This window comes from Balaenoptera ricei, chromosome 2 (genome assembly GCF_028023285.1).
Source record: "Balaenoptera ricei isolate mBalRic1 chromosome 2, mBalRic1.hap2, whole genome shotgun sequence".
NCBI classification, from domain to species: Eukaryota; Metazoa; Chordata; class Mammalia; order Artiodactyla; family Balaenopteridae; genus Balaenoptera; species Balaenoptera ricei.
In genome coordinates this window covers 104,709,348-104,723,414 of record NC_082640.1, presented here as the reverse complement: position 1 = coordinate 104,723,414, position 14,067 = coordinate 104,709,348, and the positions used below count along the sequence as shown (strand labels likewise).

Below are 14,067 nucleotides of genomic sequence, written 5' to 3'. Positions count from 1 at the left end.
AGCTGTTAGCAGTTGCCTTATGTATTGAGGTGCTCCTATGTTGGGTGCATAAATATTTACAATTGTTATATCTTCTTTTTGGATTGATCCCTTGATCATTATGTAGTGTCCTTCCTTGTCTCTTGTAACATTCTTTATTTTAAAGTCTATTTTATCTGATATGAGTATAGCTACTTCAGCTTTCTTTTGATTTCCATTTGCATGGAATATCTTTTTCCATCCCCTCACTTTCATTCTGTATGTGTCCCTAGGTCTGAAGTGGATCTCTTGTAGACAGCATATATATGGATCTTGTTTTTGTATCCATTTAGCAAGCCTGTGTCTTTTGGTTGGAGCATTTAATCCATTTACATTTCAGGTAATTATTGATATGTATGTTCCTATTACCATTTTCTTAATTGTTTTTGGTTTGTTTTTGTTGGTCTTTTTTTCTCCCACTTAGAGAAGTTCCTTTAGCATTTGTTGTAGAGCTGGTTTGGTGGTGCTGAATTTTCTTAGCTTTTGCTTGTCTGTAAAGCTTTTGATTTCTGTATTGAATCTGAATGTGATCCTTGCCAGGTAGATTAATCTTGGTTGTAGGTTCTTCCCTTTCATCACTTTAAATATATCATGCCACTCCCTTCTGGCTTGTAGAGTTTCTGCTGAGAAATCAGCTGTTAACCTTATGGGAGTTCCCTTGTATGTTATTTGTCATTTTTCCCTTGCGACTTTCAATAATTTTTCTTTGTCTTTAATTTTTGCCAGTTTGATTACTGTGTATTTCGGCGTGTTTCTCCTTGAGTTTATCCTGTATGGGAGTCGCTGCACTTCCTGGACTTGGGTGGCTATTTCCTTTCCCACGTTAGGGAAGTTTTCGACTATAATCTCTTCACATATTTTCTCGGGTCCTTTCTCTCTTTCTTCTCCTTCTGGGACCCCTATAATGCGAATGTTGTTGCGTTTAATGTTGTCCCGGAGGTCTCTTGGGCTGTCTTCATTTCTTTTCATTCTTTTTTCTTTATTCTGTTCCACAGCAGTGAATTCCACCATTCTGTCTTCCAGGTCACTTATCCGTTTTTCTGCCTCAGTTATTCTGCTATTGATTCCTTCTAGTGTAGTTTTCATTTCAGTTATTGTATTTATCTCTGTTTGTTTGTTCTTTAGTTCGTCTAAGTCTTTGTTAAACATTTCTTGCATCTTCTCGATCTTTGCCTCCATTCTTTTTCCGAGGTCCTGGATCATCTTCACTATCATTATTCTGAATTCTTTTTCTGGAAAGTTGCCTATCTCCACTTCATTTAGTTGTTTTTCTGGGTTTTATCTTGTTCCTTCATCTGGTACATAGCCCTCTGCCTTTTCATCTTGTCTGTCTTTCTGTGAATGTGGTTTTTGATCCACAGGCTGCAGGATTGTAGTTCTTCTTCTGCTGTCTGCCCTCCAGGTTTTGTTTTTAAACCATGCTTTAGGAAAATGTGACCAACACCTATATAAAATAAAATTATGTGTAATATTTAAAAAGTAGAACTTTTGGCTAAAATATTAATAATTCTTATCTTAATCTTTAATGATTGGCTCTCTAGAGAAAAAAAGATTTTCTTTTTCTCTTTTAGGTCCAAGAGCCTCCTGAAATCAATTTAGTTCTATACCCTCAGGGCTTGACTGGGGAAGAAGTATACGTGAAAGTGGATTTGAGAGTGAAATGCCCACCCACCTATCCAGATGTGTGAGTACATTTAGAAATAGCTTTGATGTGATTTCCGTTCTCTGTTTTGAAAACATAGGAACAGGTTGAAGTTAATGGTGTTTTCTCCTTCTGGCCCCTATTCCATTTAAAATTTTATTTCCTGTCACTTGCATTTCATGAAAACTACATCAGCAATAGACATTTTCATGAAACCTGTCTCCTGTTAAGTCAGCTTATAGTTAGTAGTCTTTATGGATGGTAATATTTGCTCCATGACTAATGTTTGCTTCCTCTGAAATGTTAACTTTTGTTTGTTTAATTCTTCATAAACAAGTAAGAGGAACAATCTAGAAGAAAAAGATAAAGGTGAAGTGACTATAAAAGCTTTGTGGACTTAGTTTTAAAGTATGATAGGCATTAGGACTTAGAGTAGCCTTCCAGGCCAATGGGACCTTTACTTCCTAGAGTAAAGGAGGATTTAGAGTTGCCCTGTTTCTGTGGGGGGACTGCTAACGAGTCTTCACTGGGCAGTCCCACACCCTGCAGGGCGTGTAACATCACTGGCCTCTACCCACTAATGTCAAGAGAGTTCCCCAGTCAGTGAGACAGCCGAAAACCTCACGTATTTCTAAACTCCCGCTGAAGGTGATACTCCCTCTGGCTGAGATTCACTCGTAAAGCAAAAGCATTAGCTATCAGGACTTGAGTATTCTTTTTTTAAAGTACCATGCATATTCCATGTAATCTTTCCCCAGACATTCCATGTGGAAAAGCAGATTGGCCTGGATGATGTTTTGTGGTTTGAGCTTGTTGTGTAGGAAGCCAGTGAAGGAAAGTGACAAATAAAAGGAAGTCCTGCCTTACACAGTGGGTGGTAAATGAAGTCCTGCCTTACACAGTGGGTGGTAAATGAAGTCCTGCCTTACACAGTGGGTGGTAAATGTTTGGGACTTGTTATCTTAAGAGGTGATAGAGGATATGAAAATACACATAGGTCAAGTTGAGTTCCTCAAAGTTAGTAACCCACTTTTAGCCCAACCTGTATGCCTAGAGTAGATATAGTAGGTATTCAGAAAGTTAATTTATGCATTAATTGAAGGGTGATTAATTTGATGAAAGAAAGATAAGACAGTGCCTCTCTAGGTTTTAGTTTTCCTGACACCGTATAGGTGGTGTCTTTTCTGACACCAACAGGGTGTCCAGACAATTCAATTCAATTGTGACACTAAAATTGATAGTTAGGTTAGGGACTCAGTCCCACAACAAGACTTCAGATGCCAGTTGCAAGTCCCAGTACTTCTGATCAACTGGTTATAAATTTGCAGGTTCCCATAATGCCTATGTTCGATAATTTGCTAGAACAGCTCACAGAACTCAGGAAGGCACTTCACTTACTATTACCGGTTTATTATATAGGATACAACTCAGGACCAGCCAGATGGAAGAGATGCTTAGGCCAGGAATGTGGGGAGGGGCGCAGAGCTTCTTTGCCCTCTTGACATTGACTGATGTCCTCTGGGGGAGACACAGTCACCCCTGGTTGAGAACCACTGCTTTAGAGAACTCGTCAGGTAAATCTTGATGTGTCCGCTTGGTAAAAATATTACTTAAGAAACAGCATGCAAATGCTTAACAAAAAGTTAAAAAGTAAACATTATACTATCAGCTACATAAAATTATGAATTATGTAGCAAAGGCATAAAGAGAACACTGGAAATTTTAAAGCAAGTTTAATTAGTGTTGCAGATGAATTTTTCACCATTCTGTTAATATTGCTATATAATGACTGCTTGCTTTTTTTAAAAATATTATGTAAGTCTTGACTTGGGGAAACATTCCTATCTTTTGAGATGATATGGGGCAGGAAAACTTTCCTTTTCTGCAAAATAGTCCTTGATGCCACTGTAAGAGAGAGAATCCTGGATTGGCTGGACCACACATAGACTCAGTAGTCTCTCTCAGATTTCCATCTATCCAACTAGATTGATGATTGTAGCAATCTATCATACTGAAGCATTGAGAGAATCCATAGGTAAGTGAATAGTAAAGGCTTCGCCAAGGTAAAACGCCATGAATTACTCAGAAATGCTTGGTGGGAAGTGATGAATCATCTTCTCTTCAAATGAAGCCTACTTAATCTCAGAGTTGTTATTAGATGTGTATTGGTTGGAAATAAGAAGAACCCCAAGGGCTGGTTGTACTTTCCTTGGGTAGAAAGTGTTAACTCTTAGTTGCGCTCTATAGGGATGAAGAGGAGAGTGTGGTAGGCATCCTTGGAAGAGCAGAGTTTGCAGAGTGTGCATGACTAGATTTATGCATGAGTAAGTGAGCTCATTTACAGCAGAATGAGTGCCTGGGACACAGCATGTTGTAGGAATACTAGATAGATCACTGTGGCTCCATCTCGCCTAGTATTCTTGTCCTGCTTTATGCCAGAGTGCACTAACGAGCACAGAGCATCTGGGCTCTGGCAGGTGAGCTGTCTGAGTAAACTGACGTTGAGGGCCAAGCCAGGATGGAGCGTTACCATACAGGGGAGCTCATAGTGAAGTTACTAGGCTAGAATCACACACAGAGCTCGAGTGATTTTTTAAAAGGCAGTAGACAGTAATTGATGTTAAAAATTTAAATCAGGTTGTAAAGCTGAAATCACACAGAGGAGTTGGGGAGACCCCTGATCGAGCCCCAGTCATTTATGTCTGGTCCTCTGGGGGATCAGGGCACCCGACTGCCCACACTGACGACTAGCCAGCCCACTGCTGCCCCCACAGGCTGCAGGTGCCTCCGTGTTGAGTACTGTGTCAACAGAGTTGCTGGGGTAAAGTTAAAATGCTTTTGAGATGAAAAGAAATGTTGCTGGGGGTACAGAGAGATTCACAAATGAGGCCGCTATGAAATCCCCAGGCCCCGAGCTTGGAACTTAGCAAATATTAATGCAAATAATCTGTACTTTCTAGAGTAACTCCTTTTTGTTTTTTTCTTTTCCAGAGTCCCTGAAATAGCATTAATGAATGCCAAAGGTCTGTCAAATGAAACTGTTAATTTGTTAAAGTCCCGCCTAGAGGAAGTGGCCAAAAAACATTGTGGCGAGGTATGATTTGTTAAACTGGAATTATGAGAGGATGGTAAAAATCTCGTCATGTTCAACAGTGTTTGCCTTCTGGCCTTTTCTTTGGGTTAAAGGCTTTCTCGTTTCACCTCAAATCTAAATTTCACTAGGATGTTTTGGTTTTTATTGGTATCTACAAAGGGGAACATTGCTGTTTGTATTTTTTTAATTAATGGTATTTATGAATTACAAATTGTAGAGTATATACAGATAGTACTGTTGCTTAAGAATTCTTCTGGAAGCACTTTATATGAACCTGGCCATTCTTTTTGCACACTTTGGACCTGACATCATGACCTCATCGTGACTTCAACCTTTATGTTGGAACATGTTTGCAGACAAGTGATTTCTCACCAAACTTTGCCACCTCTCCACTTTTCATATCAGAAAGACTGTTTTCCTTCTCAACAATTAACAATACACTCTCCTCCATCAATGTCCCTTTTATATCTGAGCATTTACACCTAGTTCAGTACTGATTCCTTTTTAATTCTGTGACATCAGAGTCTACATGAGCTCCCCCTTGGGTGGCAGAACTCTCTCTGGAGGGCTAGGCTAGATGACTTCTTAGGGCAGAGTATTACTGTGTGTATTAACTCTGTGTATACTGTGTGTATAATTACTGAGAGTATTATTATCTCTTAAATATAATCTATTTCCTCACTTTTGTATAAGATCACTCAGTGTTTTTGCCTAGGTAGCTCATGCTTAACTATCCCATCCTATAAAAAGTGAGAAGAGCTAAGTAAGGGCTAACCCTAGGCCTCCATGTCTATGCTGGACCGCTAGGAAAGTGCCTGGACAGTTTTTTACTTGCATTCTATAACACATTGAGTCACAGCCATCTAAGTTGCGTTTCCAAGAACTTCAGTCATTGTTGTACTATAGAAAGTGACTGTGTGATAGCCAGGTCATGGAAGCAACCTAAATGCCCATAGACAGACGAATGGATAAAGAAGATGTGGTACATATATAAAATGGAATATTACTCAGCCATAAAAAGGAACAAAATTGGGTCATTTGTAGAGACGTGGATGGATCTAGAGACTGTCATACAGGGTGAAGTAAGTCAGAAAGAGAAAAACAAATATTGTATATTAATGCATATATGTGGAACCTAGAAAAATGGTACAGATGAACCGGTTTGCAGGGCAGAAATGGAGACACAGATATAGAAAACAAACATATAGACACCAAGGGGGAAAAGTGGCAGGGGGCGGGGGTGGTGGATGAATTGGGAGATTGGGATTGACATGTATACACTAATATGTATAAAATGGATAACTAATAAGAACCTGCTGTATAAAAAAATAAATAAAATTCTAAAATTCAAAAAAAAAAAAAGTCTATGAAAAACTGAAACTGTTTCCTCTAAGATCAGGAACAAGACAAGGTTGTCCACTCTCACCACTATTATTCAACATAGTTTTGGAAGTTTTAGCCACAGCGGTCAGAGAAGAAAAAGAAATAAAAGGAATCCAAATCGGAAAAGAAGTAAAGCTGTCGCTGTTTGCCGATGACATGTTACTATACATAGAGAATCCTAAAGATGCTACCAGAAAACTACTAGAGCTAATCAATGAATTTGGTAAAGTACCAGGATACAAAATTAATGCACAGAAATCTCTTGCATTCCTATACACTAATGATGAAAAATCTGAAAGCGAAGTTAAGGAAACACTCCCATTTACCATTGCAACAAAAAGAATAAAATACCTAGGAATAAACCTACCTAGGGAGACAAAAGACCTGTATGCAGAAAACTATAAGACACTGATGAAAGAAATTAAAGATGATACAAATAGATGGAGAGATATACCATGTTCTTGGATTGGAAGAATCAACATTGTGAAAATGACTATACTACCCAAAGCAATCTACAGATTCAGTGCAATCCCTATCAAAGTACCACTGGCATTTTTCACAGAACTAGAACAAAAAGTTTCACAATTTGTATGGAAACACAAAAGACCCTGAATAGCCAAAGCAATCTTGAGAAAGAAAAACAGAGCTGGAGGAATCAGGCTCCCGGACTTCAGAGTCTACTAAAAAGCTACAGTAATCAAGACAGTATGGTACTGGCCCAAAAATAGAAATATAGATCAATGAAACAGGATAGAAAGCCCAGAGATAAACCCATGCACATATGGTCACCTTATTTTTGATAAAGGAGACAAGGATATACAATAGAGAAAAGACAGCCTCTTCAATAAGTGGTGCTGGGAAAACTGCACAGCTACATGTAAAAGAAGGAAATTAGAACACTCCCTAACCCCATACACAAAAAATAAACTCAAAATGGATTAAAGACCTAAATGTAAGGCCAGACACTATCAAACTCTTAGAGGAACACATAGGCAGAACACTCTATGACATAAATCACAGCAAGATCCTTTCTGGCCCACCTCCTAGAGAAATGGAAATAAAAACAAAAATAAACAAATGGGACCTAATGAAACTTAAAAGCTTTTGCACAGCAAAGGAAAACTTAAACAAGACGAAAAGACAACCTTCAGAATGGGAGAAAATATTTGCAAATGAAGCAACTGACAAAGGACTAATCTGCAAAATTTACAAGCAGCTCATGCAGCTCAGTATCAAAAAAACAAACAACCCAATCCAAAAATGGGCAGAAGACCTAAATAGACATTTCTCCAAAGAAGAATACAGATTGCCAACAAACACATGAAAGGATGCTCAACATCACTAATCATCAGAGAAATGCAAATCAAAACTACAATGAGGTATCACCTCACACCAGTCAGTATGGCTGTCATCAAAAAATCTACAAACAATAAATGCTGGAGAGGGTGTGGAGAAAAGGGAACACTCTTGCACTGTTGGTGGGAATGTAAATTGATACAGTCACTATGGAGAACAGTATGGAGGTTCCTTAAAAAACTAAAAATAGAACTACCATACAACCCAGCAATCCCACTACTCGGCATATACCCTGAGAAAACCATAACTCAAATAGAGTCATGTACCACAATGTTCATTGCAGCTCTATTTACAATAGCCAGGACGTGGAAGCAACCTAAGTGTCCATCAACAGATGAATGGATAAAGAAGATGTGGCACATATATACAATGGAATATTACTCAGCCATAAAAAGAAATGAAATTGAATTATTTGTAGTGAGGTGGATGGACCTAGAGTCTGTCATACAGAGTGAAGTAAGTCAGAAAGAGAAAAATAAACACCGTATGCTAACACATATATATGGAATCTAAAAACCAAAAAAAGGTTCTGAACAGCCTAGGGGCAGGACAGGAATAAAGACAGAGACGTAGAGAATGGACTTGAGGACACAGGGAGGGGGAAGGGTAAGCTGGGGTGAAGTGAGAGAGTGGCATGGACATATATACACTACCAAACGTAAAATAGATAGCTAGTGGGAAGCAGCTGCATAGCACAGGGAGATCAGCTCGGTGCTTTATGACCACCTAGAGGGGTGGGATAGGGAGTGTGCGAGGGAGACGCAAGAGGGAGGAGATATGGGAACATATGTATATGTATAGCTGATTCACTTTGTTATAAAGCAGAAACTAACACACCATTATAGAGCAATTATACTCCAATAAAGATGTTAAAAAAAAAAGAAAGAAAGTGATTGTAGCACAGTCTGGACAAAAAAAATAGGCCTTGGGAATTATTCCACAGTTCTTTCTAGTTTAAGTCATTTCTAGTGTAGTCTAATGTCTAGCTGAAAAATAATATGGAGTTATATTGAAAATTAAGCTACAGAATCCTCTGGTTTCTTGGATTCATGATTTGTGATTTTTTTGAAAAATTTTTTGCTGTATTTTATTTTATTTTATTTTTACAATGCAGTATTATTAACTATAATCACTATGCTGTACATTAGATCGCCAGAACTTATTTATCTTATAACTGGAAGTTTGTACTCTTTGACCAACATATCTCCCCTTTTCTCCCACTCCCTCACCCCCGGCCCCTGGTAACCACCATTCTAGTCTCTGTTTCTTTTTTTTTTAAGTTATTATATTTTATTCTATTTATATTAGTTTAATACTTTTTAAATTTAACAAATGAATTAATGTATGTCAATGCTGTCTTACAGGTAGAAAAACCAAAATATCAAACCAACGAATAACATCTCAAGAGTACACGTTTTCTTGGAACTTGAGCCAAAATTGAAAGTTAGGGGTCCCTAACACTCTAGTTACTACCTCTGGCTCCTAGGCTGTGCAGACAACAAATACCACAAAGCTTGTTCTACTTTGAAAAACTAATAATTATGTATAAATACTTTAGTATTATTTATAAGTTCAAGTTAAGGAAGTGTTCAGTATTCGTAAGGTTCTCTATCAGTTATCTATTACTTTCTAACAAATTTTCCTAAAATGTAGCAGCTTAAAACAATAGTACATTTAGTCTTTGTTTCTGTGAGTTCAGCTTTTTTATATTCCACCTGTAAGTGATATCATGCAGTATTTTTCTTTGTCTGACTTGTTTCACTTAACATAATGCCTCAAGGTCCATGTGTGTTTTGCAAACAGGAGGATGTCCTTTTTCATGGTTGCACAATATTCTGGTGTGTGTGTGTATCACATCTTCTTTATGCACTTATTCGTTGACACTTAGGTTGTTTCCCTAGCTTGGCTATCGTGAATAATGCTGCAGTAACATGGGAGTACAGATATCTCTTCAAGATCCTTTGTTTTCATTTCCTTTGAATATATACTCAGAAGTGGGATTGCTGGCTCATATGGTAGTTCTATTTTTAAGTTTTTGAGGAACCTACATACTGTTTTCCATAGTGGCTGCACCAATTTACATTCTCACCAAGAGTGTACCTGGGTTCCCTTTTCGCCACATCCTCGTCAACACTTGTTATTTGCTGTCTTTTTGATGATAGCCATTTTAACAGGAGTGAGGTGATAACACATTGTGACTTTGATTTGCATTTCCCTGATGATTAGTGATGTTGAGTATCTTTTCATGTGCCTATTGGCCATTTGTATGTCTTCTTTGGAAAAATGTTTATTGTGTTCCTCTGCCCGTTTTTTAATTGGATTGTTTGCGAGTTTTTTGGGGGTTTTTTGTTTTGCTTTTTTTGGGTTTTTTTGGCCGCGCTGGGCCTTTGTTGCTGCACGCGGGCTTTCTCTAGTCGTGGCGAGTGGGGGCTACTCTTTGCGGTGTGTGGGCTTCTCACTGCAGTGGCTTCTCTTGTTGCAGGGTGTGGGCTCTAGGCACATGGGCTTCAGTTGTTGTGGCTTATGGGCTCTAGAGCACAGTAGTTGTGGCATGCAGGCTCAGTAGTTGTGGCTTATGGGCTCTAGAGCGCAGGCTCAGTAGTTGTGGAGCATGGGCTTAGTTGCTCCGTGGCATGTGGGAGCTTCCCGGACTAGGGATCGAACCCATGTGCCCTGCACTGGCAGGCGGACTCTTAACCACTGCACCACCAGAGAAGTCCCAGATTGTTTGGTTTCTTTTTTTTTGCTACTGAGTTGTATGAGTTCTTTATGTATTTAAATATCGACTCCTTATCAGATATATGATTTGCAAATATCTTCTCCCATTCTGTAGGTTACCTTTTCATTTGTTGATGGTTTCCTTTGCTGTGCAGAAACTTTTTAATTTGATGTAGTCCCACTTGTTTATTTCTGCTTTTGTTGTCCCCCCCACCCCCCTGCCTTTTTTGGCTTTATTGTAAATTATACTTTTTATTTTGAGATAATTATAGATTCACATGCAATTGTAAGAAATAATACCAGGAGAGCCCAAGTACCCTTTACTCAGTTTGCCCCAATGGTAACATTTTTACAAAACTGTAGTGTAATATCATAACCAGGACATTGACATTGATACAGTCAAGATACAGAATGGTTTCATCACCACAAGATCCCTAATGTTGCCACCTCCTTACACCCCCATGCCCTCCTTGATACCTGACAACAACTAATCTGTTCTCCATTTCCATAATTGTCTCATTTCAAGGATGTTATATAAGTAGAGTCACAGTATGTGACCTTTGGGATTTACTCCCCCTCCCCCCACCACTGCAGCATGATTCTGTGGAGACTCATCAGATTGTCACATGTATCGATAGTTGTTACTTTTTATTGCTGAGTAGTATTCCATCTTATAGGTGCACCACTGTTTGTTTAGCCATCCACCAGGTGAAAGACATCGGAATTATTTCCAGTTTGGGGCTATTAAAAATAAAGCTGCTGTAAACATTTATGTACAGCTTTTTGTGTGAACATAAGTTCATTTCTCTGAAATAAATGTTCAGGAGTGCAGTTGTGGGTGTATGGTACTGTGTGTTCAGTTTTTTAAGAAACTGCCAAAATTTTCCAGATTAGCTGACCACTTTACATTACCATCAGCAATGTGAGTGGTCCAGTTTCTCCACATCGGTGTCAGCATTTGATGTTGTCAGTTTTCTATTTTATCTATTCTAATAGAAGTTGTGATGGTTAATTTTATGTGTCTGTTGGCTAGGCCATGGTACCTGGATATTTGGCCAAATATTATTCTATATGTTTCTGGGAAGGTATGTTTTAGATGAAATTAACATTTAAATCAGTATACTTTGAGTTAAGCAGATTACTCTCCATAAGGTGGGGGGGCCTCACGCAGTCAGTTGAGGGCTTTAAAAGAAGAAGACTGGCCTCCCTGGAAGAAGGAATTGCCAGGAAATGCCCTTGGGACTTGAACTGCAACATCAACTCTACCCTGGGTCACCAGCCTGCTGGCCTACCCTGCAGAATTTGGACTTATCAGCGTCTATAATCACGTGAACCAATTCCTTAAAATCAATCTCAATCAATTTTTCCCTCTCCCTCCTTCCTTCTCTCTCTCTCTCTCCATACACAGTCGGCTCTCCGTATCTGTGGGTACTACATCCGTGTATTCAGGCAACCATAGATCGAAAATATTCAGAAAAACAATCCAGGAAGTTCCAAAAAGCAGAACTTGAATTTGCTGCATGCCAACAACTATTTGCATAGCATTTACATAGTATTTACAACTATTTACATAGTATTTTCGTTCTTTTAGGTATTGTAAGTAATCTAGAGATGATTTAAAGTATACTGTGGGAAGATGCGCATAGGTTATGTGCAGATACTATACCGTATATATATGTGGACACATACCCCTTCTATTTGGTTCTGTCTCTTGGGAGAACCCTGGCTGATACAGATGCGTACTGCGAGGTGAGGCAGAGCGGCTGCCGTAAATAAGGAGGTCAGGAGAGGCCCCACCAGGTGACATGTGAGCAGAGGCTGAAAAAAGCAAGACGATGGACTGTGTAGATTTGGGGGAGAGGGGGACAAGAGCCAGTTTGGAGACTAGCTCTTATTTACATCCAGTCTTGTATGTTTTATCAGATTTATACAGAAAATGCTAGTAAATTAAATACATTAGCAAAAGAAAAACCCTCCACTGCTTGGCTCCTGGCTCCTTTCTGGTGTGGAAATGGTTTCTCTTTGACGTGATGGAAACTGCCTTCTTTAATCAGCTTTCCTTAAAAGAGCTTTTCACAGAACAGTTTGCCTCTTAGACTCTAGACTAGTGTTTCTCAACTGTAAATAGAAGTATATCCAGTGAAAGCCACAGCTTCTAGTACAATAAAAAATACAGCTTCCCCCAATAATAGCTGTGGTTTCTCCCCAAGAGAAAGGTGAACACCAGGCAAACTATATATTCTTGTGTACAGTGAATTCTATTACCTTTTACCACCCTAAGTCCTTTTAGAAACAATAATTTTTAATCTGCTTCATTGTAATTGAGGAAAAAGAAATTTCAGAGTGGTGGTCCTCATCTGCAGAAGGAGCTCGGCACTCTTGACCTCTTTGGGGTTGGAATAGTTGGTCAGTGTGGGGTCCCAGAAACCTTTGTTCTGTTGATTTACCAGCCAAGCTATGGTTTATGATTTAGGGGTTGGAGAAAGTGGCTTCCTACATTCACATAGGATGTCTGAGAGGGGGGCCTTTTTCCTTCTGATACTGTAAATGCTTCCCTAAGTGGAAATGAAATGCTTTCTAAGTATTAATTAGCCTCCTACTGGCCCATTACTAGCAGGGAGAGAGTGAGGCCTTTAAGCGTTTGCCTCTGTACCCCAGTAGGATGTTTTCAGTATGCTGTATGGATAGATGAAAGCTCTCATGTTAGCAATGATTATTCTCTGCTCAACTGTCATTATGTAGGCAGGTTTTCTAGTTGGGAAGGTAGTGTTTACTTTTATGCAGTCTTAAATATTTTACCAGATTTATTTATACAGAAAAATATTTTATTGGATTTATTATATAGAAAATGCTAATAAATTGAATAGGATTGCAAAAGAAAAGTGAAGCTTTTTATTTATCTAGATAGTGATTTTTCTTGATAGCAACACAATGAGGTGAGTGCTATAAAAGCTTTTTCCTCCTGTGGTTGCATCCTAGACCTAATTTAGAACGTGTCACATTAAAATGAATATCACCATTGTGAGTGGGTCTCGGATGGCCTGCATGTTTTTCTGTAGTCTTACCTTGGGGCCCTGCTTCGCGTCACTTGACCATTTGTGGTTGATTTCCATCCATGTGTTTAGGTGATGATATTTGAACTGGCTTACCATGTGCAGTCATTTCTCTGCGAGCACAACAAGCCCCCTCCCAAGTCTTTTCATGAAGAAATGCTGGAAAGGCGGGCTCAGGAGGAGCAACGGAGGCAGTTAGAGGCCAAGCGGAAAGAGGAAGAGGAGGTGAGACCCTTGTCACCGCGGTGTCCAGCCTGGAGGACTGTGAGCTCCTATAGGTTTTCCTCCATCTCTACCTACTCACTTACTGGTATTTCTTTAAGTTTTGCTCAGCATTTGATCCAAGAACCATGGATTCATGTGAAAGGAGGCCCTAAGAGTAACCAAGAAATAAATACTATGAGTGATTCCCTCCCAACAAATATCAATGCTACCCCTAGAACCCTTAGTCCAGGTCTTTAAATAAAAGAAAAAGGAGGTCGGTTTAACCAAACTTCTGGTGCTCTTTCTGTGCTTGTAAAGCTGTGCAGGAGTTCAGAGGCTATTATCTTCTTCCCTCTGTGGGACAAGTATCTCATGCCCAAATGAGTAGCCAAAGCCAGAGACTGAAGGTTTTTTTGTTCACTAACCATTTGTACTTTTTCTTTATTTGCATATGGATGTATACTGCTGTGTTATTTTAAAAATCCTTTAATCAAAGTTAATACATGTATCTAAATTTCCTTCCTGATTTTTAAGTTTTTTTTTTCCTTCTATTTAGTCTTTTAATAAACTTATCTAGAACTTATTTTGGTTGGGTTGTG

The 14,067-nt window shown here is 38.9% G+C and overlaps 1 protein-coding gene across 3 annotated transcripts in view; it reads left to right on the top strand.

The window, feature by feature from the left end:
* EIF2AK4 (eukaryotic translation initiation factor 2 alpha kinase 4) overlaps positions 1-14,067 on the top strand; it is a 108,302-nt gene that overhangs the window by 11,800 nt on the left and 82,435 nt on the right. For 2 of the 3 annotated variants that reach the window (XM_059913657.1, XM_059913659.1), the window contains exons 2-4: positions 1,590-1,702; positions 4,652-4,754; positions 13,337-13,528. In XM_059913657.1, the coding sequence (XP_059769640.1) occupies positions 1,590-1,702; positions 4,652-4,754; positions 13,337-13,528 (408 nt within the window). The remainder of the gene's footprint in view (positions 1-1,589; positions 1,703-4,651; positions 4,755-13,336; positions 13,529-14,067) is intronic. The other variant, XM_059913658.1, reaches the window with a different exon arrangement.